This window comes from Lithobates pipiens, unplaced genomic scaffold (assembly GCF_037356315.1).
Source record: "Lithobates pipiens isolate NorthernLeopardFrog02 unplaced genomic scaffold, aLitPip1_a1.2 Scaffold_16, whole genome shotgun sequence".
Taxonomy (NCBI): domain Eukaryota; kingdom Metazoa; phylum Chordata; class Amphibia; order Anura; family Ranidae; genus Lithobates; species Lithobates pipiens.
The window spans coordinates 551916408-551934837 of record NW_027507748.1 but is presented as its reverse complement, the minus strand read 5'-3'; the positions used below and the strand labels follow the sequence as shown (position 1 = coordinate 551934837).

The 18430-nt window shown below is 42.6% G+C and overlaps 1 protein-coding gene across 4 annotated transcripts in view; it reads left to right on the top strand.

The window, feature by feature from the left end:
* Positions 1-3390: 3390 nt before the first annotated feature.
* STAT2 (signal transducer and activator of transcription 2) overlaps positions 3391-18430 on the top strand; it is a 217769-nt gene continuing 202729 nt past the window's right edge. For 2 of the 4 annotated variants that reach the window (XR_013274624.1, XM_077483450.1), the window contains exons 1-2: positions 3391-3511; positions 16043-16219. Coding sequence is in view for 1 of the 4 variants with exons in the window: in XM_077483450.1 (XP_077339576.1) it covers positions 16089-16219 (131 nt within the window). In the remaining 3 variants the exon portion in view is untranslated. Of the gene's footprint in view, positions 3512-16042; positions 16220-18430 lie in introns of those variants that run through there. The other 2 variants (XM_077483451.1, XM_077483452.1) reach the window with 2 other exon arrangements.

Sequence of the window (18430 nt, the reverse complement as noted above, 5' to 3'; positions counted from 1 at the left end):
TCTCGATCGCTCCTGGCGAATGAGAAGCTTCCCCTGCCTGTGTAGTGTAAACACAGGCAGGGAGGAAGTGATGTCATTCTCCTCGGGGCGGTCTTTTTGACCGGACTGCGAGGAGAACACATAGTAAGTGTACACCAACACTACACTGACACGTAGGTACACATAGGCACACAAATTACCTCCCGATCGCCCCCCTCCCAGTCACAGTGTCACTGATTGCAGTGATCATTTATTTACTGATCACTGCATTTAGTGTCAGTTGTGACAGTAAAAAGTGTCAGGGCATTTAGTGTTAGGTCCAGGGTAGCCCCCTACCCCCCCAATAAAGGTTTAACCCCCTGATTGCCCCTAGAGTTAACCCTTTCACTCCCTTTTGCCAGTGTCACTAAGCAATTGTTTTTCTGATCGCTGCATTAGTGTCACTGGTGCCGCTAGGTAGCTAGTTATTTTTTTAGGTTCACTGCCAGGTTTTTATAGCGTTAGGTACCCCCTATACAACCTAATAAAGGTTTTAACCCCCTGATTGCCCCTAGACTTAACCCTTTCACCAGCAATCACCATATAAGTGTCACCGGTGATGCTGGATAGCCAGTTAGTTATTTAGGTTTCCCGTCAGGTTTTTATATAGCGTCCGAGACCCCCATATACTCCTTTAAACCCCTGATCCCTCCATAAAGAATGAGAAAATAATAAAAAATCTGCGCTTAGTAAAATAAAATTAAATCAGCAGCTGAACACTATAACCAGGATACTGGGCACACCGAAAACAGAAGAAATAAAAGTGCAGCGCTTAGCCTCTAAATATGACTGTGACTTAATAGAAAAAATATATATAAATAAATAATGTGAAAAACCTAAATAATATGAAAATCATTCGTGAAAAATACTTTCAAAATTCAAATGTCCAATAAAGTCAAAAGACATTTATCTGTAACTCAAATGTCCAATAGGGTGAAAAACAAACTAAAAAATCTAATAATCATAAAAAATGATGTGACACAGTATAAAGTCCCATGTGAAATGTAAAACAAAAAATGATTAATCTTGTTTGTTCAAAACAACGATAATAATGCTTGACCACGTGGACCCTTCACCTCTGTAAACCAATAGTGAATGGAGGCTTACCAGATCACCAGTGACCCCCTGTTAAAGGAGGTCGGTTTGCGCAGATACGATCACATAGACGTTTCGATACAGGAAGCCGGAAATCGACCCAATCCTTCGATACAGGAAGCCGGAAACCGACCCAATCCTTCGGATATCACGTAATCTCCAAATCCGCTCGGATCCTCTCATAGGCCTGTTTTGCCTTTACTCAGCCACCTCTTCTCTTTTATGGAGCTGCACCAGTTCATGTAATCAAGGGAAATCGGCATAAAAGAGAAGAGGTGGCTGAGTAAAGGCAGAACAGGCCTATGAGAGGATCCGAGCGGATTTGGAGATTACGTGATATCCGAAGGATTGGGTCGTTTTCCGGCTTCCTGTATCGAAGGATTGGGTCGGTTTCCGGCTTCCTGTATCGAAACGTCTATGTGATCGTATCTGCGCAAACCGACCTCCCTTAACAGGGGGTCACTGGTGATCTGGTAAGCCTCCATTCACTATTGGTTTACAGAGGTGAAGGGTCCATGTGGTCAAGCATTATTATCGTTGTTTTGAACAAACAAGATTAATCATTTTTTGTTTTACATTTCACATGGGACTTTATACTGTGTCACATCATTTTTTATGATTATTTGATTTTTTAGTTTGTTTTTCACCCTATTGGACATTTGAGTTACAGATAAATGTCTTTTGACTTTATTGGACATTTGAATTTTGAAAGTATTTTTCACTAATGATTTTCATATTATTTAGGTTTTTCACATTATTTATTTATATATATTTTTTCTATTAAGTCACAGTCATATTTAGAGGCTAGGCGCTGCACTTTTATTTCCTCCATAAAGAATACCTGTCACTAGGGATGATTACATCCCTTGTGACAGCAATAAGTGATCAGATTTTATTTTATTTTTTTAAAGGACAGCAAAGAAAACGCACACGTAAGTCACGCCCACAAATGTAAATGGTGTTCAAATCACACATGTGAGGTATTGCCGCAATCGTGAGAGTGAGAGCAATAATTCTAGAAAAAGATCTCCTCTGTAACTCTAAGCTCGTAACCCTATTTTAAAGAGGAAGTAAACCCTGATGAGTTTACTTCCTCTTTCATTCCCTGCAAAGGCAAAGCATAATGGACTACTATGCATCGCATAGTAGCCCATTATGTGTCACTTACCTGACACAGGAGCCAGCGAAGTCGCCGCAGTCCCCTGTAGTCCACCGCATCCATCTTCTTGGTGGGGTCTCGCAGCTCCGCCGCTGTCATTCGGCGAAGCCGCCACTCCCGCGCATGCGCACGGGAGCCGACACGCGCGGCAGCTCCGTCGTTGAGAATGCCGCGCTCAGTGCGCCTGCGCGCCGCTGTCTACGGGCAAATATCTCCTAAACCATATAGGTTTAGGAGATATTTCTTGGACCTACAGGTAAGCCTTAATCTAGGCTTACCTGTAGGTCAAAGTGGTTTGTAAGGGTTTACAACCACTTTAAAGCGTTGCCTATGATGATTTTGTCGCCATTTCACGAGCGTGCGCAATTTCAAAGCATGATATGTTAGGTATCCATTTGCTCAGTGTAACATCATCTTTCACATTACCTAAAAAAAAAAAAAAATGGGCTAGCTTTAGTGTTTTGTTTTAATTAATGAAAGTGGCTTTTTTTCCCCCAAAAAATTTGCATTTTAAAGACTGCGCAAATACCGTGTGACATAAAGAAAAAAAATTGGGAACGATCGCCATTTTATTTTCTAGGATCTCTGCTAAAATAATATATATAATGTTTGGGGGTTTTAAGAAATTTTATAGCAAAAAAATACTGATTTTAACCTGTAAGCAACAAATGTTAGAAATAGGCTTAGACATGAAAGGGATAAGTCATTTTCTAGCAAAAAAATACTGATTGTAACTTGTAAACAAAAACTGTCAGGAAAGGCTTCAAGTGGTTAAAAGAAAAAAGTCCATAGGTCTACTTTACCACTCCGGTAAATGAAACAGCAGTTTTTAAAAATACATTGATATGTGCAGCACTATATCAGCACCAGAAGAGGTCTGTAGGTTCGCCAGCAACGCTTTCTTATCATTCCGCTCATCCCACCCACAAAAACATAGGCCGCCTACTTCGTGATGTCATACCGGGGAAATAGGCTTGTGGAAGTTTCAGATCCCGCCTGCTGCTGCCAGTCGGCTTCAGCGTGTCCAATCATGTGTCGCCATCCCCGCTCAGCTGCTCATGATGGGCGGTGTTAGTCTCCTCCTTGCTTCGGGTTCCCGCCCATCGAGCCTCCTAGGTGGCTGTTGCAGTATGATTGACGTTGGCTGCAGCCAATGAGTGTGGAGCCAGGGTGCACTGGGCCGGGGACACGGAGCTGTGCGGCTGCTTGTGCAGAGAGGTGACCTGGACGAGATTTTTGGTAAATAAATACCATTCTATAAAGTGTGCGGAGGTTAGAGCTGGGTGGCCTGGGGGGAAGCATGCTGCTCTGTACAGAGTCTTCCTATAGGGTTGTGTGATTGCTCTGATGGCTTCACGTCACTGTATACAAGTCATGCTGGCTTCTGTAATAGTAAACTGCTGTATACATATATGTAGAAGAGAGCAGTCACTGAATTGTTGGGGTCATCAGAGGCCTGCTAGCTGAGTGACAATGTTGTAATACTGGATCATCAGGTTGGCTGGTGTTTTGTTTACTTTACATGTCTGAATAGTTCTATTTTATATTATCACAGAGAAGAAAAAAAGCTGATAAACGCAGCTATATAGAATACATTGAAGCACCTTAAACCTAAAAGCAAACATTTTATTATAGTGCTGCTTACCAATTCTTAGATGTGATGTCTGCATTAGTTTTCTTTTTTAGGCTTTCTTCTGTTTTTACCTGGTGATCCAGCCAGTAAGTCTGTTGTTTTTTTTAAAAAAAAGATCACGCTCTCTTGCAGTGGTATCAGTTACAGGGATGAGACAAACCCTTTAACACTTGACAATGTGTTCCAAAAAGGGGTAAAGCCGCCCAGCAGTAATCCTTGTACTCTGTTAGCCTGGAAGGCTCCCTGCACCCCCTCCCGAGGTTGGCAGCATACAATAGTGCAGCGGGAGGCATTTCTCCTTCAACACTACTCTGTTGATCGGGGGAATCCAGAGATTTTCTTTCCTTTCACCCGTGGTTGAAGGAAAGAAAATCTATTATCTGTGGCTTGCCTTAGGCCGGCAATATACAATGCAAATTTGGTTGCAGAAAATAACTTTGCACGCTTCCCCGTCAACACAGTACTGACAGGGGAATCTCTCCTGTCGAGCAATTGTCTGCTCCCGGTGGGCGGGGGAAGCTATCCCCGCCAGGAGAAGACAGTGATTATTGCTAGCAGTTATAGCAGCCACTAGCGATAATCTCAAGAGAATCCGCCAGGCTGGTGGATTGATCAACTTGGTACATTCAGCCTGCCCATTAATGGTTCAAATCTCAGCTGGTTCCTGCTTATCTGTCCGAGATTTGAACAGTGTATGGCCAGCCTTAAGCCTCGTACACATGGGCTATATGTCAGAAGACATCGTCCGGTTAAAAAAAAAAAAAAAAACGGCCAACATTAGGCACTTGTGTATGTCAGTCTGTCCGACAGAAGTTGGCTGTTTGGCCAGCTTATGTCAGATGTGCATGCTGAAAAACCAGCAACCGACCGACTCCAGATCAGTGCTCTCAGTCAATGGCAAAGAGCGCTGATCAGAGTGTTCTGGCTGGGGGGGGGGGGGCACCCCTTGTCAGCAGGACCGTCTTTAATTTTGATTGGGCCCTGAGCAAACATTTTCTTGCCCCCCCCCCCCCCAAAATTCTGAGACATACAAAAAAATAGCAGATAGACTCAAAATAAGTTTACAGCAGCAGGTTACAACACATAATTTCTGCTTGCAATTGGTTGCTAGAGGTTAGTGCACATTATTAGTGCTCACTGATTGGTTGCTATAGGTTAAAGCAGTTGTATACCCGCGGACACTTTTTTTTTTATACCCCTGTAAGGCAAAAGGCATAATGAGCTAGTATGCACCACATACTAGCTCATTATGAAATACTTACTTTAGAATGAGGCGTCGGTATCTCACCTGGTCCACGCCGAGGTAGCTGACATGTTGCCTCGGCGTGTCTTCCAGGTATCGCGGCTCCAGTGCTGTGAGTGGCTGGAGCTACTATGTCGTCACTCCCACGCATGCACACAGGAGGCTTCTTTCCGGCAAGGTCTGGTGTCTGCTGGGCTTTTAGCCAAGAATCCCCCGTGGGCATGCGCCGCTGCAGTCAGCGGCTCATTGCAAGGGGAATATCTCCTAAACCATACAAGTCAGGCTGTCATATGCCTGCTCACAGTTTATGACAGCAGAATTTTAGTTCTGCTTTAACCGCTGAATAAATCTGACTTTGCCTCCTTTCAAAATCTGGTGCATGTGCAGATACACCAGCGGTCTCTGCCAGGTATTTGGGACCTGACAGAGACGGGCAGCGGATTTCGACTTGTGTGTGCAAATGCCCCTCATTTCTGGGGGAACTATAGCCGTCTGCAGCAGTATTTGTGAGCACGTTCAGAAATCGACCGTAAATGTGTAGATGTTCCTCAAACATAACAGTGCCTTAAAGTATTCATACCCCTTGAAATTTTCCACTATTTGTCATGTTGCACCCAAAAACGTAAATGTATTTTATTGGGATTTTATGTGATAGACCAACACGAAGTGGAAGGAAAATGCTAAATGTTTTATTTTTTACAAATAAATATCTGAAAAGTGTGATGTGCATTTTTATTCAGCCCCCCCGAGTCAATACTTTTTAGACCCACCTTTCACTGCAATTACAGCTGAAAGTTGTCTTTTTGGGGATATCTCTACATTTGCACATCTAGAGTGACATTTTTGCCCATTCTTCTTTGCAAAATAGCTCAAGCTCTGTCAGATTGGATGGAGAGCGTCTGTAAACAGCAATTTTCAAGTCTTGCCACAGATTCTCAATAGGATTTAGGTCTGGACTTTGACTGGGCCATTCTAACACATGAATATGCTTTGATCTAAACCATTCCATTGCAGATCTGGCTTTATGTTTAGGGTCTTTGTCCTGCTGGAAGGTGAACCTCTGCCCCAGTCTGAAGCCTTTTGCAGACTCAAAAGGGTTTTCTTCTAAGATTGCCCTGTATTTGGCTCGATCCATCATTCCATCAACTTTGACCAGCTTCCCTGTCCCTGCTGAAGAAAAGCATCCACACAACATGATGCTGCTACCACCATGTTTCACAGTGGGGATGGTGTGTTCAGGGTGATGTGCAGTGTTCGTTTTCCGCCACACATAACGTTTTGCTTTTATGCCAAAAAGTAAAATTTTGGTCTCATCTGACCAGAGCACCTTTTTCCACATGTTTGCTGTGTGCCTCACTTAGCTTCTTGCAAACTGCAAATAGGACTTCTTATGGCTTTCTTTTTGCCACTCTTCCATAAAGGCCAGATTTGTGGAGTGCACGACTAATAGTTCTCCTGTGGACAGATTCTCCCACGTGAGTTGTGGATCTCTGCAGCTCCTCCAGAGTTACCATGGGCCTCTTGGCTGCTTTGTTTGATTAATGCTCTCCTTGCCCAGCCCGTCAGTTTAGGTGGACAGCCATGTCTTGGTAGGTTTGCAGTTGTGCCATACTCTTTCCATTTTCAGATGATGGATTGAACAGTGCTCCATGAGATGTTCAAAGCTAGATTTTTTCTTTTTAACCTAACCCTGCTTTAAACATCTCTACAACTGTATCCCTGACCTGTCTGGTGTGTTATTTGGCCTTCGTGATGCTGTTTGTTCACTAAGGTTATCTAACAAATCTCTGAGGGATTCACAGAACAGCAGTATTTATACCGAGGTTACACAGGTGGATTCTATTTACTAATTAGGTGACTTCTGAAGGCAGTTGGTTCCACTGGATGTTAGTTAGGGGTATCAGGGTAAGGGGGCTGAATACAAATGCTCATCACACTTTTCAGATATTTATTTGTAAAAAATAAAACATTTAGCATTGTCCTTCCACTTCACAATTATGTGCCATTTTGTGTTGGTCTATCACATAAAATCCCAATAAAATACAATTACGTTTTTGGTTATAACATGACAAAATGTGGAATATTTCAAGGAAAAGAATACTTCTTTAAGGCACTGTACATCTGTTCCGTATATGTGCTGCATCTTACTTCATGCATGCGCCTTTGGTAACACATTGTTTCCTGGGATAGGTGTGACATAGCAACCCCAGGAGGCAGGGGTCCTGGAAAGCAGGATACAAATTTATAATTGTTTTTTACATTTGTGCAAGAGGACAGGGGAGGAAAAAGAATGTTGCGTTACTAAGTAACTTTAGTCTTTTTTTTTTTTTTGTTTGGCCTTATTTTTTCTCAGCAGGGATTTTAAATGGAATTACTATGCCGCAACTGCGAGCCAAGCGATTGGCTTATGCTTGTGTTACTAATCCCTGCATTCACTATATCTGGTATCTCTCAGTACACAGAACATGGAAATGCAATTATTTTAGTAAATATAAACTACTAAAACCTTTTCTCATCAGCACTAGCAGTCTTGTAACTTCTATCAGTGTCTCATTAAAGCTTGTAGGAGGGGTGTTCATTCTCCTCTGACTGTCCTGTGAAGCTACAGGACCTCCGACCCTCTGTCTGGACAGTGCATGCACTCCCAAAAAAATAAAACCTTTAGCAATACACACCAAACTGAGCATGTGCAGCTTGCCCCCAAGGTCATGTTCAATCACCAGGTAGATTGGGGACTGTGGAAGAAGGGGAGGGTAAGAGAAGACAGGATCAGGCAGCTGTTTTACACAATGCAGAGGATTAACCCCTTAGGTCCCACAGTGAGTATAAGAAGCATGCTTGACTGCATATAAAGTGATTTTTTTGTTGTGGGTTTAGTAACACTTTATCAGGTGATGAAACCTGACAAACCGTGGTAGATTTGTGGCAGCTGCAAAGATTAGCATAGCAGATGCAGCATGTGTACAGACCTCTCTGATTGTTGTTTTTTTTTTTTAGGTGGGCGGTAAAACCTTGACTCAAATGACTGGTCTTACTGCCCCCCTTGCCACCTGTGTAAATGAGGCCTGATAGCGCCATCCACAACAATACAAATAAAACAATTTGGCTTTAGATTTATTTGTGAGGAGTCAAGTGGGTGTATTAAATGAGTTTAGTGTTCAACAAATAATGGAGCCCTTATTTACTGATAATACTTTGTGATTTGTAGCACAGGGTGTTTTCCGTTCTGTAAAGTCAGAATACAGGAAGTGTTTATATCAGAGAGAGAACGTGACTCTTCTTTCCCACAACACACACTGTGTGGCATAGGAGTAGGTCAATGGGCCTTGCAGGGCCTAGATTTGAAGTAACTGGTAAAACAACTGCCTCAGTCCTCTTGGCAGAGTTATAACTTGTCCCAACTTCCCGCTACTTGCATTTTTCTGGACAGCCTGGTCTACATATTAGGGCTCGTACACAAAGCCAACTCAGGACATTCACCACCACCCAGATCAGTGTATTTCTGCATTAGGTACAGCTAGATGTTTTTGATCAGTCGCAGACATGGAGCTTGTAAGAATCAATGACAGGCTTCAGTGCTCATTCCATCTAAGCCCAGGTTCACACTGCTTCGACATGAAAGTCGTGCGACTTCCGATACGACTTTGCCCTGCAACTTCAGTCCAATTTAATGTGACTTTTAACACTCTATAACATTGAAGTTGTGTCAAAGTCGGACCAAAGTAGCGCAGGAACCTTTTCTAAAGTCAGAGCAACTTATGTTGGAACAGTTAGGACGGCTCTCATAGGGAAACATGTAATTTGACATGTCATGCGACTTATGCTCTCACAAGTAGGATCCCATGTCACACCAGCGTGAACTGGGCCTAAGGCTACATTCACACAGGCACATATCTGTGGATAGTTTTCTGTGTTCAGAGATGGCGAAACGCCTTCCCTGTATGCACACTGGCTGTGTCCAGGGTCAGTCAGAGAATTTATTTGCCTTTGCGGTTACATGAGAACATCAGCAGCATCGGCCATTGATTTGTTCAGGGTACAAATTTGACAGCCTCCCTTTATTATACACAGTGATGGAGATTTACTAAAACCGGATCACTTAAAAACTAGTGCAGCTGTGCATAGTAACCAATCAGCTTCTACCTTCAGCTGCTTGTTCAGTAAGACCCCTTTCACACTGAGCCAACCCGGGCATCAGTGGTAAACCGGCGCTATCTTTAGCGCCATTTTAGCGGCACTATTCGGCCGCTAACGGGTCGGTTTTAACCCCCCGCTAGTGGCTATAAAGGGGTTAAATCTACTAGAGGTCGACCGATATATCGGCCGGCCGATATATCGGCCGATATTTGCCGTTTTTTAAATAATCGGCATCGGCCGATTGTGCTGATAAAAAGCCGATTCTACAGCGGGACTTTGAAATGATTTCTGTAAGAAGTCAGTGTGAGTTGCTGAGTCGTCATAGCAACACTTTCCTCCTCTCTGGGCAGACTGCCAAGAAAAGAACAGAAAGATACAATGTTTACACTTTGAATGAATGAAATCATCTCTGTGTAGAAGTTCTCAGTTTAACCATTTAAAGACTAAATCTTTTCTGACACTTGTTGCTTACAAGTAAAAATCCTGTATTTTCTGCCAGAAAATCACTTAGACCCCCCAAAAATTATATATATTTTTTTAGCAGAGATCCTAGGGAATAAAATAGCGGTTGTTGCAATATTTTATGTCACACGGCATTTGCACAGAGGTCTTTCAAATGCATTTTTTTGGGAAAAAAATACACCATTTAAAAAATAAAAATAAAATAAAAAAACAGTAAAGTTAGCCCATTTTTTTTTTTTTTTTGTCCAAAAGTTTTGACTACCCGTTTTTATTTAATATATAGTTTTTTTTTTTTGTTTTGTTTTTTAATCTAGATCATACATACAAGTAAACTGATTGGAGGTTTGTTTTGTTTAATAAATGTTTAAAGCGGGAGTCCGCCGGGACTCCGCGTTTTTTTTTTTTTTTTTTTTTAAAGCCAGCAGCTACAAATACTGCAGCTGCTGACTTTTAAAATAGTGACACTTACCTGTCCAGCGCGCCCGCGATGTCGGCACCCGAAGCCGATCTCTAGATCGACACTCGAGTGCTGCCGCCGCCATCTTGGGTATGGGAATCAGGAAGTGGAGCCTTTCGGCTTCATTTCCCGGTTCCCTACTGCGCATGCGCGAGCCGCGCTGCGCAATGAGGACGGTCCCCGCTGCCTCTGGGATCTGTGTGTTTCCCAGCAGGCAGCGGGGCACTTGCGGAAGGGGGCGGGCACTTGCGGAAAGGGGCGTAATGTACGCCCCTTTCCGCAGAGAGCTAGCCCGGAAGTGGGTGCAGTTACCTGGATTATCCAGGTAACTGCACCCCCCTCCCCCCTGAAAGGTGCCAATTGTGGCGCCGGAGGGGGGGAGGAATCCGATGAGCGGAAGGTCCATTTTAGGGTGGACCTCCACTTTAAGTGTAAGAAATTTTCTGTATCACTTATGAAGGCTGCTTTCACACTGGAGCGGGCAGACGTTGATGGTAAAACGCAAGTTTTAGCGGCTCTTTACCATCATTTTAGCGGTGCTATTTGGCTGCTAGTGGGGCACATATAACCCAGCTAGCGGCCAAGGAAGAGGTTAAATGCGCCCATGAAGCACCGCTGCCAAATCGCATTGCATGTGCTTCGGCAGTGGTGCCCATTCATATCAATGGGCAGGAGTGGTGGAGGAGCGGTATACACCACTCCAAACGTGCTGCTTGCAGGACTTTTTTTTTAAGATCCTGCCAGCGCATCGCCTCAGTGTGAAAGCACTCTGTCTTTCACACAGACTGCAGGGGAGCCATTTTGCAGGCACTTTACAGGCGCTATTTTTAGCCCAAAAGCACCTTAAAAAACGCCCCAGTGGGAAAGGTGTGTTAGATCAAGGGGGATTAAAAATAAATAAATAAAATAAAATCGGCCTAACATATCGGCCCAAAAAAATCGGCATCATATATCGGCTATCGGCCGCCATGATTTCTAAATATCGGCATCGGCATCGGCCAGAGAAAAACCCATATCGGTCGACCTCTAAAATCTACCCACAAAACGCAGCTGCAGTGTCGCTTTGTCTGCGGTATCATGGCGCTGCCCCATTGTTTTCAATAGGCAGGATTGGTGTATTCGTCGGTCCTACACCGCTGCAAAGAAGCTGCTGGCAGGGCTTTTTGTGATGCCCTGCCAGCATAGTGCCCCAATGTGAAAGCACTCGGGCTTTCACACTGGGTTTGCAGTCGCTATTTTTAGCACTGTAGAACCTGAAAACGCTTCAGTGTGAAAGGGGTCTTAAGCTTTGACAATAAAACCTGGAAGCTGATTGGTTTCTATGCCGAGCTGCACCAGATTTTGCACTCTCCAGTTTTAGTAAATCCCCCCAACTGTGTGCAGGCTGCATTTAAATGACCGGCAAGAATATCTGTTCTTCGGCCTCATGAATGTAGCTTAAGGGGTATAGGAAGAGTCTGCATTGGGTAGATTATTCCTTGCTCTGGTGCTCTACTCTTCCTGGCGCTTGTGGGAGCGGTCACACAGATGGTAGGAAGCCTACTATTGCGAGGAGTAAGGTAAGCATTGCTCCTTATCCGTGTACGCCTAGACTTGTGGAGAAGATAACCTTGTAGTGTGTATGTGTCGGGGGGGGGGGGGGGGGGGGGCTACTGTAAGTTTCTTTTTTTCTTGTGCCTAGAGTTGGGCTTTAATGAAATTCCCAGATGGCAGTAATGACCTGATGGGGGTTCTAACCCTGCCTCACTTTTCTGTACTAAAAAAAAAGTTTTGCCTGGACATACACTGGTAAAGAAATATTTCTTCAGCCCCAATGAAGGAGTCGACAAAAGGCAGACGTGTTTGTATTCCGGCCTAGTTGTAAACTATGGTTTCTTCCATGGATACAGTGGAGAAGTGACTGTAGCCACATGGGGACAGAACGTGTGTTATTCATAGTTACTGGGTGAATATAAAGCAAAAGGAAGCCTGAGAAAAAGAAAACAAATGCAGCCATCTCGTCTAAGGTTGGGTAAACTGCAATATGTTTTGTTTTTTCAACTCTAAAGTGACACTAAATGATATCGTTATTCTCCAAAATTAATCCGTACACATCCACTACTTAAAGCGGTAGTAAACCAGCTGACATGTTTTTTATTCACACCTGCAAGGCAAATGGCATAATGAGCTAGTATGCACCTCATACTAGCTCATTATGAAATACTTACCTTAGAACGAGGCCCCGACATCTCACCCGATACACGCCGAGGGAGCTGACATGTTCCCTCGGAGTGTTCTTCCGGGTATCGTGGCTCCGCCGCTGTGGCCGGAGAAGCGATATTGTCACTCCCGCTCATGCGCATGGGAGATTTCTGCTGGGCTTCCAGCCAAGGTTCCCCTGTGCGCATGCGCCGCTGCAGTCAGCGGTGCATTGCCAGGGGAATATCTCCTAAACCATACAGGTTTAGGAGATATTTTTTTTTACCTACAGGTAAGCCTTATTATAGGCTTACCTGTAGGTAAAAGTTCAAATTAAGACTATACAACCACTTTAATAATATTTATGTTTCATCAAATTGTTTCTTAAGCCCCATACACACTATCAGATTTTCTGCTGATTTTTGTCTTTAGATTTACCAAAAACATGTAGTGCAAGGGCCTGATTGCATACAAATTGAAACTCCTAAGGATTGACCTCATATTATATGGTTTTGGTAAATCTGATGGAAAAAATCTGCTCCAGCTCCAGAACTTCCACTTTTCCTGCCTCACTTCTGTTTGCTCGGAAAGAGCAGTGCATGTACATATAAGCCATAATTTAATTTTGATAGAAGCCACTCAACCTATTATAATGTTTTTGGATTGTGGGATGGGATGCATGCACAAAATCTGGAGGGCACACAAACTTTATGCAGATGGTATCCATAAAGTGGACCCCCCTTCCCTAACATTTACATCAGCACACATCTCTGCATGCTAGTGTGAAATTGCCCAAAGCTGGTCATAGATGATTCAATGGGCTGAAAAAAAAAAAAAACTAATGGATTCCTGCATCCATACAATCAAGATGGATATTGGAATCCTCCCTGCTGTGCTGTTGTATTCTGACAGTGGGGACTCTAATGCCGGCCATACAGGGTTCGAATTTCTAACAAATTTTCTTTTGAAAAACATATCTAATGCCGCGTACACACGACCGGACTTTTTGACAGCAAAGGTCCGACGGAACGAGTCCGTCAGACAATTCGATCGTGTGTGGGCTCCATCGGACCTTTGCTTGCCAAAAATCCGGCGGACTTTAGAAATAGAACATGTTTTAAATTTTTCCGCCGGACCGAGAAATCCTTTCGGACAAAAACCAACGCTAGGGCAGCTATTGGCTACTGGCTATGAACTTCCTTATTCTAGTCCGGTCGTACGTCATCACGTTCGAATCCGTCGGACTTTGGTGTGATTGTGTGTGGCCAAGTCCGTTCATTTGGAAAGTCCGTCGGAACTCCGCCGAAAGACCATCGGAAAGACCGTCGGACCTAGTCCCTCAAAAAGTCCGGTCGTGTGTACGCGCCATAAGAATTTCCGTATGAATTTCGCACCATTAGTGGGCTGCAACAACGGCCGATTTTCATGCGGCAATCAAATTTGGGGAATCGGACATGTTTGAATTTTTTTTTGAAAAACAATTTTCTAATCAATGATGGGAGAATCGTGCGAGAAATGTAAAAAGAAAAAAAAAATGCGCATGTGCAAGAAAAGAAAATTAACGGAGAGAAAAGAAGATTCCCGGCCACAAAAATGATTTTCTGTAGCAACATGAGGTGATATGGAAGGCTTGGTCGGCTGAATTTCGACAATCAATGGTGGCACCATCGGATCACAAAAAAAAAAGACTTTCTGATTTTGAAAAGAAAATTAGTTCGAAATTCGACCATGTATGGCCTGCTTTATGCTGTCAGAATACACTGATCAGCCAAGCAGCCAATTGGCTGCAGCAGCTGGTCAAATGAAAAATGTCAGAGTTGTAAGATTGACATCTGTCGAGCGGGAGCGGCCATAGATGGATTGAAATTCCACCAATCCTTGCTGAACCAGACAAATGTTGGTTCATTTATGACCGGCTTAACATTGCTTTGTTAGTATTTTTTGCTTTGCTTAACTTTTTTGTTTTCAGCTTCCTGGTTTCCCAGAAGATGGTTGTGCAATAGCCCTGGCATACATGCGTCCTGGAAAGGCAAATTGCCACTGCCTTTAGGGAAAGTACATACCTAAACTGTGAGATGTTTCAGTATGTGAACGTACAAGAAGATGTGCATGATGTCATGTACCTCATTTTGCAAATTTGCCGTACGAAATTTCATCTTTTTTTTTTTGGTGCTTTTAAAAAATATAAACCTCTCCCTAAAATCTCACAAGATCTTGGGGGGTGGGGGGGGGAGCATTTTTTATATTGCAAAATATGCATGTAGCGTTGTACGGCAATGGGCGAGATTAGGCACATGACATCGTGTGCTTTTTCTGTAAAAGGGAACTTACACTTCAACGCAGCCCATGTAATTATGCAGCGTAACATGCATTAATGTGTCTTCTTTCCTGCACCGCAGAGCTATGCCTTAGTAAATCCAGGCCAAAGTCTTTCATATGCATCTTGAGTAATGGAAAAGGGCTAACTGAATAGCTATCCAGTTTCCTTTTTGCTAATAGGCAATGACATAGGAGATGAAATAAGGAACTGCGTTATTTAAAAGTTGAATATATTTGAATTTACTGTACTTAAAGTACAGCCATGTTTTGAATACAATGGGGAAGGTTAAAGTGTAACTCCACTTTTTTTGAGAAAAAAAACATCCCCTCCCAGTGTACATTGCAAGGATTGTAACAAACTTTGTTGCAGATTCCTACCTTTTGTTATTCTGAAGAAATCCCTGTTAGTTCATCTGTGCCCCTGTGCTCAGAGAGCCTAATGGGAGTGGTTTCATAATTGTCAACCAGCAGCTGCAGAATCGGGGCTCTAATGAGGAAAGTTGCAGGGTCTGCATCCCTTTGCATGTTGTTTCCTATTGGGAGTATCTTACCAAAAATGAAATTTTTGTTGCAGGGGATGCCTGAAATTTGACTTGTATCTTAGTGCAGACATCTGGGAAAATTGGTGAGAGAATTACACAAGCAGGAAATTATGTTTCTGGGGAGCGTTCTGTACACATTATGAGTACAGAACACTTCCAGGAAGCCATAATGCATTGCGTTTTACAGAAAATTGCAGCGCTGCAGACTGAAAAGGAAAGGTAATTCTTAATAACATTCAATTGCAATATGACTTATGTCACAATTATATACGCTATACTGTAATTTTTTTTTATTTTTTGATATTTTTTTTCCACCCATGAAAGTGGAGTTACCCCTTAAGAATATCAGATGCTGTATATGGCCCTGCAAAAATTCAGCATCACTTTCTATACCAGTGATAGTTGGGACAGAAAATAAGGGGAAATGTCACATTTTATAGTAGTCACCGCCAAGGAGGGGAGATATAATATAAAAAAAATTATCTCCAAATTATGTGATTTCTTCTCCTTTCCTGTCTTATGACTAGGACAGGAAACAAAGGGAAATATTCCCAATGGGGACAAAGGCCGCAAAAAAATATGACAAGGTCCAACCCTTCCTATATCTATCTCATTATCTTTGGAGTTTGGCTCGATTTCCACATTGATAGAAGGTAGCATAGCCTTGCAAATGTGTTAGTCTTCCTAATGTATCTCCTATGTCCTTAGCTTGTTCAGCTCGTTTACAAAACTGTAGTCAACAGAAGAAAATATAATTTTTTTTTTAAGATTTCTATAGTTATATAATGTTTCTTTCCAGCTAATTTTATCGCTCCTCTTGCGAAAGTGCTTTGGTGGGTCACAACATGAGCCAATGGGACTCCCTGCTGAACTTACCTGGACACTTCAAGGACCACCTCCTAGGACTCTACAGTGACCAGATTCTACTAGTGGAGGTGCGGCAGTATCTGGCACCATGGATTGAATCACAAGACTGGTGAGGGAGGCATATAAGCTTATAAATACTAATAGGGAATATTTCCTGGGGGAAACTTGGAAGCAGCAGATAAAGACCTCTTGTCTTTACTTTGGTTTTCCTTTTCTGCACTTTGGCGTTCCTGGTCAGCAATGGCAGCTGCAGTATTTCTCTCAGTATTTGGTGAAGAAAAAAAACTTTTTTTTGAGTAAGATTGCTTGCTATACAATGGATAATAAGTCCTTGAGTCTATGTAGCCATGATTTGCACCATGTGTTGCATTCATGTGTGATTTATTTTTTTTTTTTCCCAAAACAGAATCCAAATTACATTATTTTGTAAAATAAATAATTGTATTTTTATAAAACAAAACAGTGCAGCACAAAAACCAAATCAATAATGCATGTAAAAAAAGTAAATTTTACAGAGAAATAAAAACAGGATACCTGCCACTATGAGGATGTGTGTCTAAAACAGGCATGCAAGTGGTAAAGCGAGAACAGCCCCTCCACCTAAGACAGCAGCCGCTCACCTGCCTAATATGACCAGAATGGCCGCGGCCATCTTTTTGGTTGATTGTAACCAGAGCGCTCACTACAAGCAATTGGTACAAGTGCTTTACTTGTAAGTTTATTTAACTTTTTTAAAATAAGTATACATATAAGCAGAGCGCACTAGCTTCTGTTCTATTTTTATCCATCCACATATATTCCACGGCGCAATCAATATCCGTGCCACTGATAAAATGACAAAGGTTTCTGATACGGAAAACTCAAAAAATTTGCCACATCCCAAGTATTCCAAGAAACAAAAAGAGCCCCCTAGGGGTGGGACTTCAAAGGCACTACCACATGAACAAACAATATTAGAAAAATATTAAATATTTATTATAGAACTCATATGAAATGTTGCACATAAACGTGGATGTACATATACAAAAAGATGCAAAGAAAAGATATAGCTTCCGGGACCCAACGCGTTTCGGAGATGAATGCTGTCTCCTTCATCAGGGATTTTCACAGGAAAAGTGATATTTATGAAATTCAAATGCAGAATGATCAGCAATGTTTAAACCCTAACTGGTATTGCTATGTAGACGTACAAAGTATTACGGGTATTCAAAACTTACATCATAGTCAATGGTATATGCCTCAGAACATCCACATTAATTAAAAGCAAAGGAATGACATTGTCACGTTGAGTTCCCTGAACATCCCGTCCACATGATTGTTGCTTCAATTTAAAATTGATATGGGTGGGATAAAGGGCCAAGTGTTATAAGGGGATATATGATCCCCAGTCACACCAAAAACAGCTGAAATCCAGAGACCCAGACACAGCTGAAAAACACCATGTGTACTGAGGCCTAACACACAGAAAATCTGGAAGAAAAAACAAATATGGTATGATCTATATTGGAAAAAAGGGGGATAAATGGAGCACAAACACCCCTAATCGCTAAACCCCACATGGAGTCACCTTCCTATCTGAAGTAGTAACATTCATTGCAGGCAGGGAAGATTGGTGGAGGGCGCACGACGTATCATGGTCTGATTAAATGAGGTGATAACTGATTGACGTCAATGTTGCCAAAGAATGGGTCATCAAACAGAGGGGAAAAAATAAAAATATACAAAAAAGCATATGTTAAAAAGATATAAATATGCACTAGGACATGCATAGCGCTAGTAAATCAAAGGCGTTAAATCATGGTGTTACCCCAGTAGCTTACTTTTAGTGAATCTGGTCCATAGTGAGCCTCTCCCAAAACCTCCCATCCAAAGCCCTGTCTGCCTGTTAATGAATATGAGGCTTAAATACACATACCCCACATACATCGCCGCCCATCTGCTCAATGCAAATCAGCAATATGTTGCTAGTTTACTTCCTGATTACTTGAAAGGGCCTCTTGAGCAGTGGACGAGCCGCGCCTCCCCACGGCGCAGGCGTGACCCTGCCACACACAATGACGTCACATGCCGTGGAGCGACAAGTCGATGTCACACTGCACGCCAATGCATCCCAAGATCTATGTCGAAGAAAAAATTAGAATAAAATTATCAACAAAAATGATAAATTATATATATGGGGAATGGGCTCAATTGGTCCGATCATGCTGAGTCAGGTTGCATAGAGCAATCAATCCTGAACTCAATCTGATCCCCAATTCTCAATACATATTCAGAGACATAAAGACAGCCATAGAATTAGTCATGGAGGGGATGTGTCAGG